Below are 23,649 nucleotides of genomic sequence, written 5' to 3'. Positions count from 1 at the left end.
ACACCTACTTGGAATCGAGATGAGCAAGCACTTGAAGAACTTCTCTATAGTTCCATAAATGTGATGAGGAGGAGAAAATTAAACTTGATGCAGATGGTGAGGCGGAAGTCAGTGAACAGATTTAAAGAGGAATATTTTAACTACAGCATTTTGGATAAACTGAGTTGAAAGATCAGAGAGGGAGAAGTGATAATCCAGGCACAAGGAGACCAAAGGCACAGGGAAGGGTTTCAACTGTAAGTTCATCTTCTTATAAAGAGACTGAGAGGAAGAGCCTATATTAGGGCAAGAGAAGTCAACACTAACACTGGGGGACAGGGAGGACAGGGGAATCATTATCATCAATGGAGAAGGGAGGGTTCACTCTCTGCTGGATTGAGTTATAATTGATGGTGGGACACAGACAAGGAGTCAGAGGTGCTACGCTATAAGGGAGAAGAAATGAGAGAGCCAGACATGGTGGGTTTAAAAACCATTTGTAAGAGATATTTGAGTATCAGCGAGGAACTGAATACTTGTGACAGACAGTCTCAATTTTCTCCTTGAATAAAACTGGTGAGATCCTGAGTAGTGTGGGAAGAGGTGGGAGGGCCACATTGTCAAAGATAAAGAAAAGCCATTGGAAATCGAAGATACAAAATCAGGAAAGGATGAGAAACAGAACTGAAGTAAAAGAAAAATTTGCAGAGAAGGATGTTTGCATGGAATCTGAGTTTTCTACAAAGATGTTTAGCTACACAGGGGCAAATGAGATAGCAGCCGTGGTTAGAGGCTGGCAGAAAAGACAAAACTGTGAGAGGGGAAGCAAAAAAAGAAAAAAAGAATGAAGGCAAGCAGAGACTCTGAAATCAACAGAAGGGAGGGATGTCAATGAAGGAAGAAAAGTACTGAAAAGTGCAGAGATGTTGATGGATTCAAAGCAGTGAGGTAACTAAACTTTAAAAAGGACAGAATATGCTATTTTGGGAAGTGTTAAACTTCACATGCAAGCCAATGCCCAGACACAATAGGACTGCAATTTCAAATGGAGTTTTATCTGATTAAAGACTACACAATCAAGCCCCCCAAAAATCCAAAAAGAACCAGGATACTGCTCTCTCTGGACTCCGTCCTCTCTAATTTTATTATTTGTGATATACTTTTGTTCATGTTTTGTGAACAAAATTACAGTAATCACACTTGTTCAAAATAGAATTTAATTTGCCCTCTAAAATATAAACAGAATTTTAAATCCTTTCACGCTTTGTTGCATGTTCTGGATTCAATGTGCATCATCTGCAGGACTAAAACTTGTCTGGTAGCTGGCACCAAACGACATTTTGAAATTTTTCAGTCTGTTTGAATTGTTACATTGTGTTTATCTTGGACCTACAGTCTTAAAAGGAGTACATTAATCCATAATTCCCAAATACTGCTGTGTATTTCTTATTCTGGTGATTGCTATACAAGTAATTCTTCCAAAACATTTCCTACAACATTGGGCTCATTTGAATCATCCCATAGTTTTCATACTGTATCCAAGCTGCAGGCATAGCAACAAATTATATCTTACTTCAAGTTTTCCAAAAAACAAGAGCATCCATTCTTCCACAGTTAACATTAGTATTGTAGTTTAGGATGAATCACATGTTTTCCAAGAGAGTTATTGCTTGCAATTCTGCTCTATATTGTTATATAACATGACTGGTTCTTTATTGGCTTGACCCCACACTAAGTCATCACCTAGTAGAGGTTATCTTAGCCAATTTCAATTAGCATATGTATATGGTAATTTTAACATACATATAAAGGCAATGTTATTTTACTAACGCCTTTTTTATCCTTTAAATCTCATCCTCACCACACATATTTATTTTTCCCCATGACTAATCTTTTGCTTCTGTAGTATCAGGAAAATATGTTGCATCATTCAGTACAATTTTAGAAGAGCAGCTCTGAAATTATAAAACAGTACTTTTTTTAGTGTTATGTTTCCTTTGTGATCATTCCCTATCTTCTGTAATTGGCATCACACAGCTACTTTTCATTCTTAGACTTTCTATCTTTATAACCGCTATAGAAAATAGAAACACTTTAAATAAATAACAAATATAAATTAACACCAGCACTATTTCTGTAGATTTTGCCTTTAGTATAAATTTTTGGCTAAATATTGCACAGAGCAGAAAGAACCACAGAGTATGTTTATCACACAAGATTACTAAGAGCAAATTACAGTCTTGGGCATAAGGACAAATCTATTCAGTTATGCACTCAGTTATTAGAGGAAATAAACCTACCACCATCACTACAAGAAAATTGGTAGTAAAGTGATTCACTGTCCTCATCACTTCAGTGGTATGTATGTGCGCTCAAATATGCATGAATTCTCTCCATACATATGTTTTGTAAATAGCATCTAAAAAAATAAACTAATTTTTCAACACAAAATTCCCATACTTTTCTTTTTATTAGCTTTGAAATAGTAGGTGGGGAGACAGTAAAAACTATCCTAATGACACACTGGATTTGTAAGATTTCAACCTCAGTTGATAGGGGACCTAAATGTGATATGGATAGTGAGCCACTGGTCAAAATTATTATACAAAGATGACTTTTTTAATACACATTTTATCTTTCACCTCCCTCCCAATAACTAAAACTTTGCATTACAGATGCGCTGCTAAATACATTTTTTATAAACCTTCAGCTTGAGTCATTTGTTCAATAAATTTTATTTAATTTTGTTCACTGGCTTTTAATAGTCAACCACTATGAATTACCCTTCTGTCCAGAGTTCCTAAACTACTTGTCTCTGCAGCACACCCATAAGCCAACAGGAAGTCTGGAAGTACCCAAGATATTTTAGAAGCATTGGGATACCTACAAATAGGCTTGTCAATTTTGGAGCCAGCTGGTTAATAGGGTGCTTGGAATGGAAGCTTTTTAACTTGACTTCAAATCAGCACAGGACTAAGCCCTTAGTTAAGGTTCAGATTAAAAAATGTACTTAAGCACTAACTTTTAAGCACACAGAACCATAGAAGATTGGGGTTAGTAGGGGCCTCAGGAGGTCATCTAGTCCATCCCCCTGCTCAAAGCAGGACCAACCCCAACTAAACCATCCCAGCCAGAGTTTTGTCAAGCCGCACATTAAAAACCGCTAAGGATGGAGATTCTACCACCTCCCTAAGTAACCCATTCCAGTGGTTCATCACCCTCCTAGTGAAAAAGTTTTTCCTTATATCCAGCCTAGACCTCCTCCACTGCAACTTGAGACCATTGCTCCTAGTTCTGCCATCTACTACCACTGAGAATAGCTTAGCTCCCTAGTACCCCCATTCAAGTAGTTGAAGGCTGCTATCAAATCCCCCCTCATTCTTCTCTTCTGCAGACTAAACAAGCGTAGTTCTTTCAGCCTCTCCTCAGCAGTCGTGCTCCAGGCCTCTAATCCCTTTTTTCCTCCTCTGCTGGACTTTTTCCAATCCGTCCACATCCTTTCCGCAGTGGGGGGCCCAAAACTGGGCACAGTACTCCAAATGAGGCCTCACCAGTGCTGAACAGAGTCCAATAAAAGTCAACACTTGAAGATAGGCACATACTTAAGTATTTTCCGGAACTGGGAACTACCTGATTTAATACCAGTTTCTCCCCACTCCAATCAGTGAAACAGGAAATACGTATCACCTGTAAAGCCCCTTTACATTTTCAAAGCTCCACTGAAACATTCAACAATTTGGACATCATCCCCATCAATTCAACCTTGTTTTGCAGATGAAGAAATTTGGGCAGAGAAGTTAAGTGACTTGCTTAGGAGCACATGGCATGTCAGTGTCAGATCCAATATTAGTATTCAGAAATTCCTGACTTCCAGAATGGTGCACAGGATGGTGCTATAGCCACTAGACCAGAGGTTTCCAAACTGTGGGGCCACCCTCTACAGGGGAGTGGAGAAACTTTCAGGGGTGGAGGGAGGAAGCGCCATCCAGCCCCACTATGCCCCCATCTCTGCTCCAGCCCTGCCCCCTGGCTGCATCCAGAGTCTTGGTCCCATGCCCCGCTTCTGGCTGCGTCCCGGCTCCTTGCCCCATTCCCAGGCTCCATGGCTGCAGCTGCAGCCCCCACCCCGGCCCCAGCCACAGCTCAGGCTCCGGCTCCCAGCCCCATTCATGGCCCCCGAACACAACTTTAGCCCCATTCCCAGCCCTGGCTCCTGATTGCAGCTCCTGGATGAGCATGGACCAGCTATGGGGGGGGTCATGACCTCAAAAGTTTAGGGACCACTGCATTAGGCCATGCTGCAATCCAGTAATCATGTATGTATGGTTCTCTGTTGATATATCCTAGACAAATACAGAACCTTACGTAAACATGTAGATATGGAGGGGTCATCATTTAGATTTCATATTTAATGTTCCTTAATGTTTTTAAAACTGCTCCTAAGGCAACACAGTCCCCAAAAGCCCAACTTTGGACTCTGGGCAAAGACAACTGATGTAGGAGAAGAGGAGTATTCGCTGTATCCTCTAGACTATAATAAATATTTAAACACAAAAACTTCACTCAGAGACAGTTCAAGTTGCATCAAGATACAGTCACCATCTCAAAACCTGAAAATCATGTAAATAAGTAACAGCAAAATTCTCCTGTATTCCTGGCTACTTCCGTATCATAACACTGCAAATAACACACTCCAAAGCCCATAATGCTTTCCCTTTCCAATGCAGCTGATATAAAAAAGCAATATGTAATCCAATTTCTTCAAACTTGCACTCTTGTGTAAAACCTTAACAGTGACCTCAAACACTCTTGCATTAGCAGATCAGAGCATTTGACTGTCAGACATGCTATATATCTGCACAGTTATTCTGCTTTAGCTTGCTGAGGTCATCATTGAGGTTTTCCGTTAGACCATTTGATGAAGCTGGGGTACATGCTGTTTTTCTGTATCTTTTGGAGAGGGAAATGAAAGCTCTATAAAGGTGACGGAGTGTGTGATTAACAGTGAAGAATCCCTCCATGTTATGTCCATGCTTTTCAGGTTTGGAGCTTTTGGGGGTGGGGGCGTCTTGAGACAAACTAAACTGTCACTAAATTAAATTTCCATGCTTATTTCTCAGTTTTCATATAGGGTTGAAGTACCTTGATGTAGGATCCCAGGAGGCAGGGAGGTGGGGGGGAGATAAATGACTAAAATGTAAAACTCCTGTTTTTCAGTGTATTTCAGTGTTTTTCAGCTACAGTTTATTGACAACAGCTCTTAAATTACAAATGTGAGTTACAGAATGTTTGCCCAAAGTGTGAATTAAATAAATTATTTGTTTTTAAAAACAAACTTGCAAAATAACATCTCTTCATGGGAGTCACCAGAAGAGTTTGAACCCTGCATCTTCATATCAATATCCTTTGAGATATAGGAGTAATTGCTAGCCACTAGAGAAGTACCTGACGCACTTTTTCCCAGTGGGTGTGTTTGCTAAACTGCACTAGCATACTGTCAATCAGGAATCCTGGGTTCTACCCCTGGCTCTAGAAGAAGAATGTGGTTTCGTGTTTAGAGGAGACAAGAAACATTCAATCTGAAAGGCAGTATAATCTTATGTAGCCTCTCTGTTAATTTATTCGTAAAATGAGTTGGTAATTTATACTTGACTGCCTCCTAGAATTGGGATTCATGGCCTTAGTCAATAATAAGAATGGTGAGCTTCCTGAGAATATAAACCACAGTCAGTAAAAGTGAGTCAAACTCAGGGCCTACTTAACATTTTGCTGCAGTTTTCACTTAAATATCATCTCCTTCAATTTGGAGGAGTTGAAAAAATAAGGATACTAAAAGAATTTACAAGACCATTTAACAAGTTAAACCACAACCAAGAAATTGAACTGTGCCATAACATACAACAAATAAGTACCCAAATGAAATATTTTCACCTCAAATTTTAAACATCCATAAGTAAACAAATAAAATTCAAAATCTGTTTCAAAGAGGTAAGATAGTAAAAGAAACCTCTAAACAATTGTAAGAGATGCCATTGACTGTCAGTTGGCAGCTATTTAAATATTTCTTTTTATCAATGCCACTCAGAGCTTATTCCAGTTACTCTTAGATTAGATGTATTGTACAAAACCAAATCACCCTGCTTGTAATGTAATGTAAGTTATAATAAACTTCATGCTTTTCCATAACAAAAAAAATTTAAAAAATCAATTTTTATGTTTTAGTGTGTTCAGTTAATTTCTTTTCCCTCATTGCTTATTTTAAAAATGATTCTTCGAAATAACTCAACAGTTGAAGTAACTTTAAAAATGCAAATAAATGTCAGATTAATGTCACTTGCTCTCCTTTGCATTATGGAAGGGAAGGCATACTGAGGGACTGATTAACAGAAGTATTTAACCATGGGATTCCAACAACAGAAGGAGAAAAACTTCACTCTCAAAGTTTATGAATTTGTCAGTAAACCAGTTGATTGTTTTATAACTTTCCAACCAACTCTTCCTATTCATTCATTATGCTGTACCCTTGAAATAGAATAGCTTTGTTTCCTTTAAAATCAAACCTGATTTCACCTACAGCAAGGATGAGATGAATCCTGTCATTCTTTGAAGCTACCCTTAAATCTCCCAGTCTTTGGAAAGCTTCTTAAACGGCTTTTCATTGAGCTCAGATTACCATTTATAGGGCAACAGGGATAGATTTTAAAATTAAACACTTAACTCCCACTGACTTTCAATGGGAGTTGAGCACCAACATTTGGAGCTTTTGAGTGTTTTGTTCAAATATAAATGTTTACCATATCCCAACATTAATGTAACATCATTAGTCGGGAAATTTATATATAGTCAACTTTTGTTATCAGTACTATTTAAACAATGCTTTGAAAATAGTTTGAAAATGAAAAGTTGCCAGTATTTTATTATAGAATTTGAATATTGTATAGTCCATAATTACAATCAATTCTGTACACAGTAGCTTATCATAAAGATATGTTAATCACATGATGTTAAAAGGCTACTGTGTTCCAAGAGCTTCAGTTACCCTACCATGTGATGGACTCCAAACTGTTCTCACTGGGGTGTGAAGTTGATTCCACTAGCAGAAGTGTCACTGGACACTGAGGACATCAAGCAATGCTCACATTCTTAACTGCCAAACTCTCAAACCTTCAACTTTGTTTTATGGCAAATGAATGGTCCAGAAACCATTTGTAAATGTATGATCTGCAAATTAAGGTTTTTAAATGCCAAAGAGGACTCTAAGTGCAGGCATTAAAGTTTTCAAATTACAGCCAGAATGAAGCACGTTATAAGGATGTTACTTGAATAATTCATGTAAAAATTCTTATGACCCCAATGACATCTATGCAAAAATTAGCATTTTTCTCTTAGTTAAAATGTAATATTGCACATTGGACTCATAAGCCTGGTCTATGCTACAAAGTTAGGTCAACATAAGTTGCCTTGCATCTGCATATTCGTGCATGTATCTACACTCAAATTTGTCTCTGGTTGACTTAAGCACCCAGTTACAGTGATGCAGTAAAGCCATATCCTCTAACGGCATGACATAGTGCACATGCAAATACTGTGAGACCTGAACAGTCCTCCATCTGCTGTCCTGCAATGCCTCATTGCCTGCCATTCTGGCTGCAATTTTAAATTCCACTGCTCAGAGATCACAGAGACCAGAAGCCACCCCCATCTTTGAACCACCCTCTGTGTTTTTTAAATGCTTTTTTCTGATGCACACCTTGGCAAGCACACCTAGCAGCTCACTCACAGTGGGTGCAAAGGCCCAGCCAGCTAGACCGGCTGTAGGCACTAGATGTGCTCCTGCCTGCAGTACACAAGAGGTACTGAATCTTCTGGGCCTATAGGGAGAAGAGGTTATGCAAGCACAGCTATGGACCAGTGATAGAAATGTGGACATCTACCAGCAGATTGCATGGGGGATGCAGGCAAAGAGGTGACAGGGATCAGCAGCAGTGCCATGTGAAAGCGCAGGAACTTCACCACAGATACCACAAAGCCAAGGAAGCCAGCGATATATCAGGGGTTGTCCCACTTTTACTATGAGTTGCATGCCATTCTTGATAGAGACCTCCACCAATGCCCCACAGTCCACTATGGATACCTTGGGGAGTCAGAGACCTTTGCCATGAACAGCAAGGAGGAGAAAGGAGTAGACAGAATGGGGGACTCCAGCCAGGCCACAAGCCAGGACCTTTTTGAGACTCTGCCACAGTCTAGCCAGACTCGCCAGGTGAGCACAGATGAGCCCAATTAAGAGGAAGGGAACTCATAAGTATGTGCATACACTTTTCCTTATAATGTTTAAAGATGACACCTGGCCCATCCTCAAGTTAACAAGACACAGGTATTGACTTTTCATTCTTTTACTCATACAAGAAGAGGTAGAGATAAAAGAGAAGTAGCACTGGCATCTGCTTTTCATTCCCCTGTTGGGTTAGGCTGAGGGGAGGGGGACAGAGCATTCAGAGCACTTTGCTTATTGCATCCTCCTGACAAATTGCAATGAAACTTTCATGAAGATAGGTTTCTTTGGAGGGCTGCCTTATTTCTTCCTGCACAATAAGACACTTTCCCATGTCACTCTGTGTTGAGTTAGGCAGGAACCATTGCAGTAAACAGGTTAGCAACATACATGCCCAGGCAGAGAACACAGCTGCTGATGACATCCCAAAGCTAGAGAGCAGTGCTGTGTCAAGTTGCTCCAAAGCAGAAGTGTCAATAAGCATGTCTTATTAAAAGTGTTTATGAGAATAAGGGAAGGGAGATTGAAACTTATCTTTCCCTTTCTGTTGTGACTGTAAATCCAATGGCACCTCTGTCTGTTTTTCAATCAGCAGCTTCTGATGTGGCAGCCTTGAGGATGGAGGGTGTCACCTCCATACCGGCAGAATGTCTGACGCTAATAAGGAGGAGTAAGAAGAGGACTAGGATAGACATGCTCAGCAAGATTCTGCAAGCCAGTGCTGCATCGGACTGTGAACAAAGGGCTCAGAGGGCCAATATGACTGACAGCATAAAGAAGGAAAGAGAGGACAAGAAAAAGATTCAAGACAGAGTCCCAGCAGGACAAGGAGTGGGACATGCACCAGGACATAATGGGTCTTCTCAGGCCACAAACCCCGATGCTACAGACCCTGCTTGATTTACAAGTCCAAAACTCTCAAATTCTCCACCCTTTGAAGACCTTGGAGAATTCCATGGTCACTGCTCCCTACAACCCCTAACACACCATAGGCATCCTGGGCTGCATTCTTACCTCTACCACTCCACGCTGGGAGACAGCAAGGGAAAAAACTTCCTGTGAGGACCACAGTTGCTGTACGTGGTAGCCACAACAGACTGCATTTGTGCAAACAGAAATGTTTACTCCCTTTCCAATTTTAAAGTTCCACTCTCAATTTATGTTAAAATATTTGTATTACACTGACTATTTTCTTTTTTTTTGCATTGTTTTTCTGTGCTGTTTTTCCCGCTCAATAAAGTTCTATTTTTGGAGAATCAAATTATCTTTATTCGTTCACAACAAATATTGCAGAATGCATAGCTGTAGTCAAAGCATGCAATACTAGTAGATCTACAGCAACCACTGTTTAATTTGTAGGTTCAGGAAAATATCCAGTCATTTGTATTCTGCTTGCTGTTCATTTGTAATGCTTAGCTGCACCCAAAGCTCCAGATCCAGAGGACACTCCAATAGAGAGCACTCCTGTGGCCGACCGCTGAAGTGTTCTTTCAAAGCCTCCAACACCTGCATAACTCCATGTTTTGTCTTGTAATAGCCCTTGGGGTTGGTTGTTCAAATTCAGCAGAAAGATGCTCCACCTCTGCCCTCCATCCTAGCAGCAGCTTTTTCCTTTTTTTGTCTCACTGATATTATGCAGCTATAACCATTGGGATATTTTGCTCATCAAGATCCAATCTAGTGAGTACAAACCACCAGCGCCCCTTTCAAGCTACCAAAAGCACATAGTCATTCTGCACCTGTGGAGCTGGTAGCTGAATCTTTCCTTGGGGTTGTCAAGGTGGCTAGAGTATGGCTGCATGAGCTGGGGAGCAAGGGTTAAATTGGATCCCCCAGAATCACTACTGGCATTTCAATATCATCAATAGTAATCCACCAATTCGGAAAGAATGTCTCTGCTTGCAGCTTTCTGAATAGTCCTGTGTTCTTAAAGATGCAAGTGTCATGCATCTTCCTAACCAGCCCAAACTGAATTCAATGAAGCATCCCCACTGATCCAGCAACACTTTCATAACCATGAAAAAGTAGTCCTTTCTGTTCATGTACTCTGTTGCAAAGTGGTATCAAAAATAGGGACATGTGTGCCATCTATTGCCCCATCTCAGTTCAGGAACCACACTGCAGAAAATCCATCCATTGTGTCCTGCATATTGCCGAGAATCACACTCCTGTGTAGCAGGCGATTAACGGCCCTCCACACTTGCATGACAACAACCTGCACTACGCATTTTCCAGCTCCAAACTGATCTCCCCACTGACTGATCACAATCCAGCATTGCAAGCTTCCAGAGTGCAATCACTCCTCGCTTCTCCATTGTCAAGGCAGCTCTCATTCAGGTGTTCCTGCACTTTCACATTGAGAGTTCTGCAGCCACTCCTTGTAACCCTAACCTGCACTATAATAGGAGCACTGACTGATAGGATTACTTCTCAAGCCCATCTGCATCTGCTCTGTGAACACCATCAACAACCTTTAATTGTTTTTTGCTGTATCCCTTAGCAAACCGGCCTTGAATCCATTGTTGTGTATTTCTTCTGGGTCTGCAAATGCAGGAGAATTGTTCATCTTGTATTTGCAATGTTCATGAAAATAAAAGTGCAGAGCTGTGCAAGCTCCATACTTCCATTAGACAAGACAGACACCAAAAAGGGCTGCGTAGGTTTGTGGGACTTTTAAAAAAAAAAGACATGAAAATTATGGGATGTGGATGGCATTATGGGATGGAGAAAGCTGTATGCTGGGAAAATGACCCTTAGCTCCCAGAAATCCCTGATCAAGTCATTTCTCTCCCACAACACATGGCGAAAATTTCCAAAAAGGCATTGTGCCATACAGTGGTGCACTGCACACTGGGATACATACCCATGGTGCACTGCACTTTGCATAAACACAAGCACTCCTGGTGAATACACACAGCTCCAATACAAGCAGCCAAGTATGAACATGCCCGAGCAACATACAAATTTAACTTGCACCAACCAAAGTTTGAAGCATACACATGGCCACGGTATGCTGAAGACACTTCACAGGTGCTCTGAATTGACCTCTCTCTCTAATGGCGGGACATTTATTAAAGTGTGTATGCCAGGCAACCTCACCATCTTTTTTTAAAAAACCCTCCCTAAAATTCATTTCCTCCACTAGCCCCTGCCAGTAAAAATGCTGTCACTGAATTATTGTCATTGGCCTTTTACTTTTAAAAATCATCAAAAGTTTAAATCAACCTTTGGCATCTTCCAGTGCTTTGTACTGCCAATCTATTTAGATTATAAATATCTTTACAGAACATTAAAGTAGGCACTGTCTTTTTTCCTGTGTCTTATGCAGTGCTGAGAACACTTCTGAAATATAATAATTATGTTACATTTATTTTTCAGTATATTGAACAATGTTTAAATATTTTCTCATGGAGCCACTCAAACATTTAACAGCAATTGTTTCTATGGATTTCAATAACTGGTGAAGAACTTTACTTACCCTATGTTTTTCTTTAATTTTCTTCCTGTATGCTTCTTTGTCAAACTTGTCCTCTTCCTGTAATCTTTCCTTTGCTTTATCTAGGTTGATGCCACCAGAATCATCTTCCTTCTCTGCTCTGTCCACACTGGATTTTTGTGCTGGTGGCCACTGCTGAACTAACTGGATTATACAAGACAATCAAAAAGTTAGAGCCATTTTCCTGCATCCAATGCTAAAATGCATTAATTACTAATCCAATAAGTAGTCACACACTAATGATTTTTGCTTCGTTACACAAAAAAGCTGTTCATGGGACCCAGTATCCTGTCTTTCAACAGCAGCCAGTGACAGATGCTTCAGAGGGAATGAATACCACAAGGCAAGAGTGATCCTTCCCTTGTCGTCCACTCCCACCTTGTGGCACTTAAAGGTTTAGGGACACCCAGAGCATGGGGTTGCATCCCTGATCTTCTTGGCTAATAGCCACTGATGAACATATCCTCTGTGAATTTACCTACTTCTTTTTTAAACCCAGTTATACTTTTGGCCTTCACAACATCCCCTAGCAACGAGTTCCACAGGTTGACTGTAAGTTGTCTGAAGAAGTATTTCCTTATGTTTGTTTTAAACCTGCTACCTATTAATTTCATTGGGACCCCTGATTCTTGTGTTACGTGACAGGAGGTATACAATACTATTTACACATGACAAACAAAAATAGGTTCTTTAACATTTTATAGGATTTACGTTAATTAAAAAATGAATAGTTCTTCAAAATAAATTGGCCATTGAACTATACATTTAATGCTTTCACTTGAAATCTCTTTGTGCATCTGCTTTTCACTTTGCCTAATAAGACAAATATGCTGGCATTTTTAGTCATTTTGTTAGAAAAAACCTGTTTTCAAGAAAATTAGGTGGCTCATGTGACTAAATGAAAATTACATTTAGATCAATTTTAAGAAACTATTTTTCATGCTTCTCGGGCTTCTCTTCACAATGACCTCACACTCTTTGCTCTGCAAGCAACCTCAATCCCTCATTTATTTGCTTTCACCCCGAACAATCCACATGGATGTGTACTAAACTGACCTTCAAATTTACTATTATGTTTGAATACACGGTAATAGCTTGAATGTAGTTCTCATCTTTGGAACAATTTATCTGGGATCTGAAAGCTAAATCTGACTCTCCACATGCAACATTTTCTGTTGATCTGCCTCTGTGAAAGCAGAAGCGTCTCCTCATTGTAAGAAACAATATGTTAAGGTTCTTTAGCCACAACAGTTCTCCTGCCATTTCCTACACTTCATTTTAATGTGAAACCATCAGTTGTTCCAATATTAATTGGGACAAAGGTAGGAGACAGACCCAGGTGAAATAACTAGTATCTAAGCAAGTACGTGGTAGAATGCTTGTTGTCATGATATACTGTAACATACTACAGAGAATGCCAAATATACAATTTTCTGCAAGAGAGACACGGTGGGTGATGCAATATCTTTTATTGGACCCACTTCCACTGGTGAGAGAGACAAGCTTTCGAACCACATAGGGCTCTTCTTCATGTCTGCGAAAGGAACCTCAAGCTGTGTGTGGCTCGAAAGCTTGTCTCTCCCACCAAGAGAAGTTCCTCCAATAAAAGATATTACCTCATCCACCTTGGTCTCTCTACTACCCTCAGACTGATATGGCTAACAACTACACTTTTCTACTCGTTATTCTGCCAGACTGCATTAGCAGTGCTGAAGGACCCTATTTGACTTCCGGGCAGAATGTCAATTACCCATGACTTACAGGCTTGGCTTCAATACATAATTCTGTTCTTGAGTTTCAGAGATCGAAGCCAAGGGTTTTGAAGTATTTAACAAAATCTTGTAAACCTCTGTTCACATGGCAGCAACTTTATTTTGGAAAAGCCCTTCAAAGAGATAGTTTGTTGTGAATGTTGGGGGGTTCTTTAAATGAAACAGTGGATATATATGGAGAAAACCTATGACACCAATACATTTTGCAAAAAACATGTAGAAAACAAGTTCAGAATTTTGCTCAGCTGTCAAGCAAGGAGAAAGAACATTTACTAACACTCTGTGTTGCATCCCGCTACTCCTTAATAACCATAAATAAAACCAATTGCAATGTATTGATTGTAAAATGGAGTTTGTGTACAAATATTCAGGACACATGTCTTAGAGGAGTTTTAGTTTACTAAAGAGAAATATATTAAGTAGCACAGTAAAACTTTAGCATGTGGTTTCATTAGAGCCCAGTAGAATATCGGAATAACTTCTACAGATGCAAAATTTATATTTCTATAAATAACTCCAAAATCTGTTCTCTATTGTGCTGTTGTTCAAACTATAACCCCCCATGCTCATTTTTAGTCTCTATCTTCATTGCTTTAGGCTTCACTGCACTGGATCACATGAAATCCTTATCTGCCCACCAGTTAAAGTTGACTGTTTTGTTCCATCTCATACTCTATTTGCAAGCACCAGTTTTGGGGTTGATGTACCCCTTTTTCAAAGTTTTGTATCCACGACTGTGTTTTTAAAAACACAAGCTAGTCTAATTACCTCTGTGCATTATGAACTGATTTATTAAAAAAAATTAATTCATGGCCAGATTTTCAGACAACTACGTGTAACTTTAATAATGTATGTCCAATTAGGAATGTATATGAATTGGCCAGTTGGATGCATAACTGACCACTTGTGTGTGCAATTACACTCAAATTACACGCACAATGGTGGTAACTGCATGCACAAATGTCTGGAAATTCAGTCTTGTATCTTTAAAGACATGTTTAATCTTTTCCAGTAGCTTTCCCCCCCGAGACTTCCTTAAGAGTTATTACAAGGATAGTATTTCTATTTCATATTCTGAACACAGTGCAGCTGAAATTATGATCATCCTTCACATAAATTCATGAACAAGTTTTAATACATTGCCCTAATTATACAAACTGACAGACCAGCATCCATGATTCAGAATGCAAGAGAAATATTTTAAAGCACTTGCTAAAAAATTAACGCAAAGAATTTCTATCAGCTACTACACAATATGCCATATCCCCTGAACATTCAGTTTTTGTTCCAAAACAATATTAAAGATAGCAGTATGTTAAATTATTTTTAAAAAGGCATTTAGATTTCAGCTTAATTAGAACTGTCACATTTTCCCTTTGAAAAACCGTTACAAACAGTAAAATGTGTATATAGATGGAATGCTCTTTTGCTTCACTATAGTACCTTGAAAATCCAAGTGAATACACTGAACCTAATTAACTTCGCTAACCAGGCATTCTGTCCATTACGTACCATAGCTATCTAAAGGACCTTGATTAAACGTGTTTCTTGGAGAAGTAAATACTTTTAAAATTACTGAGGGAATTTTTCCATATCTGAAATTAGTTATTGTTTTCAACAGACTGCTTCTATTAGTGAGACCATCCTTAAAAGCTTTCTAATTTTGATAAATAAGTATTCCCTATAGTGTTCAGCATACCTTGGGAATGTTATTTAGTTACAAAGGCAAATGAAAAGTGATCACTATATTTAATTTACGTCCCATTAACTGATGAAATTGGTCTAATGCAAAAGCTACCTTTTATCTCAACACAGAAAACAGAAAAACAAAGCACAAACTCTGAAGCCTGTGAAATCTTATTTTAGAGAGGCTTAATATTTAAGCAGCACTGAGGTTTGTTTGTTGTGGTTACAACAAAACAGTACTGGAGTGGCTAGCAGCATACTGTAGTTAACATCTATATAAAATCGATACATTTTCCCAAATGGCATTAGGAGATCCAATTAAATTACTGGTGAATTCAATGCACAGCTCTCTCTACTCTATCTGGTATATAAGCTTGCAACCCTCCTTTACTCACTGACATATGAAAGCTACAAAAACAGGACATCTGAGAGAAAAATAAGGACACATCTTTTAATGCCAGTGCCTTACAAGGGACTGGTAGAGTTCTTTTTCAAGTGACAGCATTGGGATTTGACGTATCTTCCTTTAAAAGAAAAACAGAATTTCCCTTCTGCAATTGGTAGTCAAATTTACAAAAGAGCCCAAAAGCCCCCATTTAAAAATAAAAGTTTGTGAAAAGTGTTCAGTATACATTTGCTCCTGATGTTCTTGGTATAAATGGATTTAAATAGAAGCTGAGCTATTTTGCAAATCAAGCCCCAATTATGAGCAAAAAGTACTTTTGAAAATCTGGACCAAACTGAACAGCCAGGAGTTTTGGTTTCTGGAGTTTATCAGTTTCATTTTTCAGTGTTTGTTTTTAGCAATTTGAGTTTTATGTAAATGTCAAAAAATCTGGTTTTTTTGGGGCTCTCTCTTTGTATTATATTATATTATACATATTACTCATAACAGCAGTATATATTGTAGATGTAGATAAGCCCTTAGAAACAAGTAACCATTGCCAGCGTTTTTCCCAGTGTTTATTGTATAAACACAATTTTTAATTGACAGTGTTTTATTGGTGTTTCCCAGTTAAAACCTAAAATCTGAAGCTCTGCGTATAACTCAGTTTAAAGTACATTTGTTTTCACAGAAAACACAAATTCAGCTCTCACCAGTGTATGCAGTGATCTTACCTCCCCATCCTCAGTAAAGATAATTTTTGTGTTGACTTGAAATTTCCTCTTCAATATTTTTTTGGCTTCCTTGGTTTTAGTTACTTTCTTCTTGGACTTCGAAGTGTTCTGTATTTTAAAAAAAACAGATGAGAGAGCACATAGTTATTTTTATGTCAGAAAACAATACACTAGGATTTCAACTTTAACTTCTGTTTATGGTATTAAAAGTTATTTAACAAAATATACACACTATAAATGAGTTTTAGAATGGGATGCCTAATATAAACAAGCTAAGGTACTTCTGCATAGATGCAACCTGCTTTTAATCAGATCATGTAATAAAAAACAAATATTTTTACTGAGCGTTCTAAATAACTTGCATCCTATTGGCATCAGAAAACTTCAACCCTCCAAGGCACGCTCACTTGTTGGTGCTGAGATAGACTCCCCTTCCATTGCTCAAATATGGCAACAGCCAATGCACACTCTAGATATAGACCAAGATATAGCTGGCTAAATCCACTGGCTTCCCTGCTCAGCATGACTAGCCAGACAATGTCTGAACTGACACAGAGAGCTTGAGTAATTACTTCTTCTCTCAGATGACAGGAAATCAGCAAACAATAAGTGCTGCTTCCACAGCTACCACCTTACATGAACTGCTACCATGACCTTGATGTTACACTCAACTCCACCCACTTCAGCTATTTCTGCAACATTTACAATAGGTCTGCTTGTGGGCACTTTGCAGTTCAGGTACCTGAAGGGATGAGCAGATCAGATGGTGCTGGGTGTCACCCAGGGCCCTGCTCCCCACAACCATATGTGAGAAGTAGCTATGTAGGAACCTTCCCCCCTGTACTCCAGTCACACTATGTAAGAACTGGGTGAATATATGCACGGAAGTTTTCAGATGAGGGAAAGCGTGTGGAGGTTGAGTGTTAAACAGCCTTTAAGTTTACAGTTCCAACTCTGCCGCACTTAGCTCAGGTTAGCTTCATTCCATTTAACAGAAAACATTCAGAGTACAACCAAAAATGCCGAGGACACCAGTGAAACAATTACTAGGATATTAGAAACAGTGCAATCCACACACATGTTCCTACATGTTCTCCCATGACTACCATTGATTAAGCAGAACTATCCAGAAAACGTAACAATACAATCAGCACAAACCCTGGTGTTATTTGTTTAGATATTAAATTCAATTTATTTTATGATATACCCATGTTTTCTGCTTGTTACGCTTGAGATTTGTGAATTGATAAACAAGTCATAGTATAAATTGTTGGAAGAAAGGGAAGCTATAGGTTTTGACCAACAGATAGGGAATAGCTGGAGCTTTTAGAATCTGGAAATTTAATTTGGGCCCGGGTAATAATCAAATGATATAGATGTTTCTGCTAAAATGATCAGCAGTGAAATGGTTAATGTTGACTATTAAGGCTCTCGTTTAGATTTCATAGGTAACTTGACCCCACCTAGTGGCCAGGACTACACATGGTCATGGAATCACAGAAGACGTGGGGTCCAGACCTCAGCAATATGAGGGTGTTTTTAAGTACAAAAGACTTATTATTCAGGTACCAAATGACATAGAATATGCAGGTATTATCAGCTACAATTGCAACAGAGCAGGCAATTTATGGCAAAATGGATCAGAAAGACTTGTTAGGAAGTAAACACGCAACTCATTCATCATCCCTGAAAAACCAAAGACATCACTATTCACCCCCAAAGTGATCGTCTGCAAACTGTTATCAACACTTGACAAGAGTGAGAAAAGGGGGCACACAAATCTGAAGGAAACAATGGTTAGGAAAACCTGAAATTTTTAATTATGTAATCTACTACACATACTGTACTACACTCAGTATAAAGGGAAATGCAAAAATTCACTGAAGAAAGTACATCTTCCTTCCTTCCACTGAAGAAAGTCAGTACTCTAATACACTGAAAATAATGCACCACAAATAAAAAATGACTATCTTACAAAAATTGTGGAGGATGGGGGTGATTTGTGACAGACTAATGTACTATATTATCAGATGTCAAGCACATCTATTATGACAACTAGTAATTGCGGCAGCACTTATCAAATGGTTTAAGTGTTGAAAAGCTGTGCTGTCACCTACTTTGGTTGTGTTATGTAGTGATCACTCACCAGCCTTTTACTGGTGTCTCTAACAGCTTAGCAAGGTGTGTTCTTCCCTAATTCCCATCACTTCCCTGCAAATGCAGCGTGTTTGAGGCTCTGCACAAGCATAATTCTATTCATCCCTATCTTAAAGGGGAAGCCACAGGCTAGAAATCAAGTATCAGCTTATTTACATTCCATCACAAGACTATTTGGAGAAGCAAGAGGATTTGTCTTCACAGATCATCAAATGTGCCTGCAACGTAGGACATTTCTGGGCTCTCTCTTAGTTATCTCTCAGGGGTTCTTTGCTGTTCTGTATTCTGTCAGTGGGCAGAAATCACCACCCTCTTCTCCAGTTTGTGGCACTTACAAGCAAACATGAAAGCACTTTTGAATTTATGATTCACACTAACAATCAAAGCTACAAAATACTGTATTTCTGTTAAACTAACCTGAAGAGCATTCTAGTGTTAGTTTGCTGAAGATTTCCTACTTTATCCAGTTTTTCTTGATGTAGCAAAGATTAACAAAATAAACCATGTAAGTGATACAACAATAGGAATTCTTTGGCTGAGCTAGTTAAAGAGGTACCTACTTCAAGCTGCTAAGACAAATTTATCTAAAACAGTATTATTACTTTAACATTTTATATAATCATTTTAGTTTTTTTTCTGCTTTCAATATTAATGATTAGTTTTATTTGCTAATTATTTTTATGTGTATTTCACTATGTGATTGAACATATTTCAGAATGGATGCATCAGTTACTGGATTTTGTAAAATTAAAATTTTGAGATTGTGAGGTGTGTTTGAGCTGTCTGCATGTCTTAGATGAGGGAGGGAAATATTTTCTTTGGCCCAAAAGCATAAGTTTCTCTGCTAGAATGTATCTTCCAATGGATCTTTTTAGCATGCATATTGGTGCAATCCTTTTTTCATTTGCCTGACAGACTTTAAGAACCGAGGGTACATTTATACTGTATGCAGTATTGTGAGTACAGCAGAGGTATGCCAAGAAAAAAACCTGAAGCTATATTTCTTATACCGTGCAGAGTTAGAAAATGTAGGATACTTTCAATAAGTGACTTTTGTAACTTTATTTTGGTAAATGCAGTGCTAGTGAAAGATGCCAGAGTAACAATTCCTAGAGATTGACATCTGATTTATTCACAAAACAGATAAGCATGAGTTTTCCCACACTACCTAGATTCTTATACTAGGCTCATCACTATCGTGTGAAACAGAAAGAACACTTCAGGGGTTGAGGATAGTAGCTCTCCATGGCCCAATTCAATCCTTAAACTCTGTAGGGTACCAGTTAATGTCAACTGTGACATTGGAACTAAACTATAGCCAACCTATTTTACCCAAACCTTCAAAGAGTAGAATGGATAGAGCACTGGACTGAGACACAGGAAACCTGGGTTCTAGTCTTAACTCTGCCACTGCTCTGCTGAGTGACCCTGGGCAAGTCACTTAATCTCCGTGTCACGGTTTCCCCATTTGTAAAAAGAGGATGAAATTGTCTTCCTTTGCAAAATGCTTTGAGTTATTCTGATAAGTATTATTATTGCACTTACTCTAGCTTCAAACTGATAGCCAACAGGCAAGAGGTTTATCCATTACCAGTGAGCTGAGCCATTAAATTAATTCCCACCTCTTAAGTATGTTTATTTTTAAATAAAAGTGCATATTTATACACCAAAATAGCATATTTAAATTAATATTTGCGACAACATAATTGCATGTTTCTCTATGTATCTTTTTAATAGAACAGATAGCAGTGAATCAAATTTGATTAGAACATATTATAGACAAGAAAGGAAAAGTAACTCTTTAGAGAAAAGAATGCTATAGCATCTGTACTATTATATTAAACAGGTTTATGTAACTGCTGCGCTCGAGGTTCCTGCAACCTTGCAGGACCCAAATGCAAGTTTTGGTTTTGGATCAGAAAACAATGCAATCTTCTCGGGCTCAGGTCAGGTCGCCTCTGATGACCTCCTTCTACCTACAGAGTCACTGCACTGGCCATGTGCCGGGCTGGCTGTTGCCACCACTGTGCATGCTGCGGAGCGAGTATGCCAAGGAGTTGCAGTGCCTCTCACTCCGCAGAGCACACAGCACAGCAGTGGGTGGCGTCCAGCAGCAGAAGGGCACACAGCTAACCACTCAATCCTCTCTGGCTCAGGTTGGGTGGGTTTGGGTCGGGCTTAAAAATTAGGCCTAAGCAAATCTCTACTATAAACTCTGAAAAAACCATTTCAGAACATAGTCAAGTGACATCAGCCAATAACACGAAGACAACAGAAAAAAATTAAATCAAGTAGTAAAGGTATCCCAAGGGTGAACTAGACCAATAAGCCTGCAAACAAGAATAGACTAAGAATGCCTGCAGTGGTTATGAGCATAAGTTTTGAAATTGTTATTAAATTATGAGATGCAGGATAAACATTAAAGAAAAAATGAGTGAAAATCCTACCTGACTGAAAGACTGCATGGTTTGTAATATGAAGAAAAGAAAATGGGAAACAACTAAGCACCATCTTCTTAGGGAAAAAGATACACTGTTATTCAGTAAGCTAAAGATGTAGCATGGTCCATGAAATGAGTCAGGAACACCTATGTTCTAATTCCAGTCACTAATATGCAAATCTTCACGGTTAAGTGGATCAAGTTGATCACCTAAAAGTACAACCAGATCCTATTTTCAGAGGTGCTTAGTGCCCAAGACTGCAATCTACTTTAAAGAAAGGGCAGGTGCTCAGCACCTTTGAAAATGTAGGCCCCTAAAACCTCCGAGTCTCAATTTTCCCATGTGAGGTAGGGGTAATTGTTAAACAATCTTACAGATGTATGGTGAGAATTAGCACCTTTAAAATATTCCACAGTTACTAAGTATTGTAAGGTAGATTCAAATTGGAATTTCTGTACCAAAATTCTATAAAATGCAGATCCAGTTACAGAACTAGATTATTTATTGGCAGCTTAAAATTTTCCTTTTTTCTTACACATGCACATGCCAGATGGTTTCTGCTGGACTATTAAGTGGTTTAGAATTAAAATTAACTTTTAGAAGCACAGAAAGTCGGAAATTAAGGAATCCTATATATCACAAAGAGAAACAATGCTGTAGATATTCAAGGTCTTTCGATTTCTCAAGAAGAAACCGGTTTCTTACTTTACAAGATTTGTTTTTCCTACACTAAATCCCAGACAAACGAAGAGGTTTCTGAACAAAGATCCCCAAAGCTTTTACACACCATATTTAATCACCCTTAAAAATACAATTTTTATTGAGAAAATATTCCATTTCAGAATTTCCGCTCTTTTTAAACCATCTATTGTTACATCCCAGACATTCATTTAAAAAACACCACCACAATAGCTACTGATTTTGCAGAACTTTCTTGACTACAATATTATTACATGTGATCCGTATCAGCTCTGCAACAGAAATTCCCACAGCAATATGAATATCAACAGAGGATACTTTAGAAGCTAGAGCAGCAGTATATATTTTTTTACTGTTTAATGGTCAGAACACAAATTCCAGTTGCTTGTTCACATTTCAATAAAATCTTAGAGTGCTGAGACCAGACTCAATGAACACTTCCCAGTTCATCGATTTAAGTACATACGTATATGGCCTTCATCAGTTTAGTGTCAGAGCACCTACAGTCACTTGCTGAACCTTTGCTTCACCTTTGCTGATTGCTACAAAACTGCCAGGTATGGGTGCTGAAAAAATCAATTTTCATCTTTCATTCCAACTCACTCAATAGTAAGTCATTGGGTAAGGTAAGGTTTACAGTCTCTTAGTCTGTAAAAATGAGCATAGTACTTTCACCATAACAGCTGTCCAAAGCCAGGGCTAAATTGTCATGATGAAGTAATCACTTCTATGTCATGTAAGGCAAAAATGTGTTATTTCTCTTCTGCAGTCTTTGGATTTTTCCTCCATATTCCCGGGAAGAAAGGTCACGAACTCTGATTTTTCAGAAACCACACAGCATTATTCTTTCATATTATTTTTACCCAGTTGCATTTTCAATAGCAACTGCTGCTGAAGAACTTAAAATGGATTTGGTACTCTATTTCACACACTTTTTTTTTTATATTTCTCCAAGATGCTACCCAATGGGAGCGAAGATATCCCCATTCTGAATATCACACTACAGTTTAACACTTCTGTCTAAGAGCTGTTCTGTCTAAGATAGTTCTCACAACTCTTTCCTCCTAGAAACTGCTAAGTCTCTCCAAAGAAACCTTTCAGATCACAGGAAGAGGCACAGGGGGTCTTCATAGTTGTGTTTTGCACAGCATCCATACATGGTTGTGACTAAACTCATCAGCATCACAGTGTCCTGCCTCTCAACTGAAGAGAGTGCCTGCACAGATACTTCAGCCACTTAGTTGTGCCTTCTCTATCAAGCCTGGAACAGTCTAATTCCCACTCAGTCCACATGGAACTGAGAGAACCAAACTATTTCCTAGTCAGTTTCCCTCCAGCAGAGAATAAAAGAGGAGAAGGAGGAATAATATGGCTGAGTTCACTTGCCTTTCTACAGATTCCCATACACAAAAGCAGCAGTGAGATGCAACACAACCAAACTTAAAACCCAGTCCTCCACCTCTCATTGTAAATACAACCAAAGAAGTGCTGGGGTGGGCTAACACTCTTTGCTCCTCTCCCAATGACTCTGTGAAAGGCAGACCAGACACCTGGGGATGAGCTGATTACAGCAGCCGTCACGTCTCGTCCATCTTGCCTCCACTTCTGCACTTCTCAACTTTTCTATATGGCCTGCCCCATTTGGCAATGGAAGTCTGGTCCCACCAGCAAGCTGGATCCATAGTCCCAGGGTCCTCTCCTGGCTGCTCCCCCCTGTCTGACATAGGACATGGACTGCAGTTGTTCTGAAGAGGAAGTGGAAGCAGGGTTTGGAAAATTCTCCAAACTTTTGTCCCCAGATTTTAACAAGTTTTTGTTGTTGGGTGTTTTTTTAAATGGTGCTCACCTCATTTAAGATAATCTGAAAATGGAAATAAAGGGTGTAAGTGCTTTTTAAAAGAAGTTAAAAAAAATAAAATTTGAAATCCATATGTGCTAACTTAGCAACTTGTGAAGTATCAGAGCTCTGTAAGGTATGCAGCAGTGATTAGCTTTTATGTGAACATTTGTGAAGATGAGGATCTA

At 38.9% G+C, this 23,649-nt stretch overlaps 1 protein-coding gene across 5 annotated transcripts in view; it reads right to left on the bottom strand.

The window, feature by feature from the left end:
* DDX10 (DEAD-box helicase 10) overlaps nt 1–23,649 on the bottom strand; it is a 349,421-nt gene that overhangs the window by 115,909 nt on the left and 209,863 nt on the right. For all 5 annotated transcript variants that reach the window (XM_067562817.1, XM_067562818.1, XM_067562820.1 and 2 more), the window contains exons 14-15: nt 16,328–16,435; nt 11,733–11,894 (exon numbers count right to left, since the gene is read on the bottom strand). In XM_067562817.1, the coding sequence (XP_067418918.1) occupies nt 11,733–11,894; nt 16,328–16,435 (270 nt within the window). The remainder of the gene's footprint in view (nt 1–11,732; nt 11,895–16,327; nt 16,436–23,649) is intronic.

The sequence above is a fragment of the Emydura macquarii genome, unplaced genomic scaffold (genome assembly GCF_026122565.2).
Source record: "Emydura macquarii macquarii isolate MOO-44397 ecotype Brisbane River unplaced genomic scaffold, CSIRO-AGI_Emac_v2 contig_2473, whole genome shotgun sequence".
Classification (NCBI taxonomy): Eukaryota; Metazoa; Chordata; order Testudines; family Chelidae; genus Emydura; species Emydura macquarii.
This window is presented reverse-complemented; position numbering and strand designations above follow the sequence as displayed.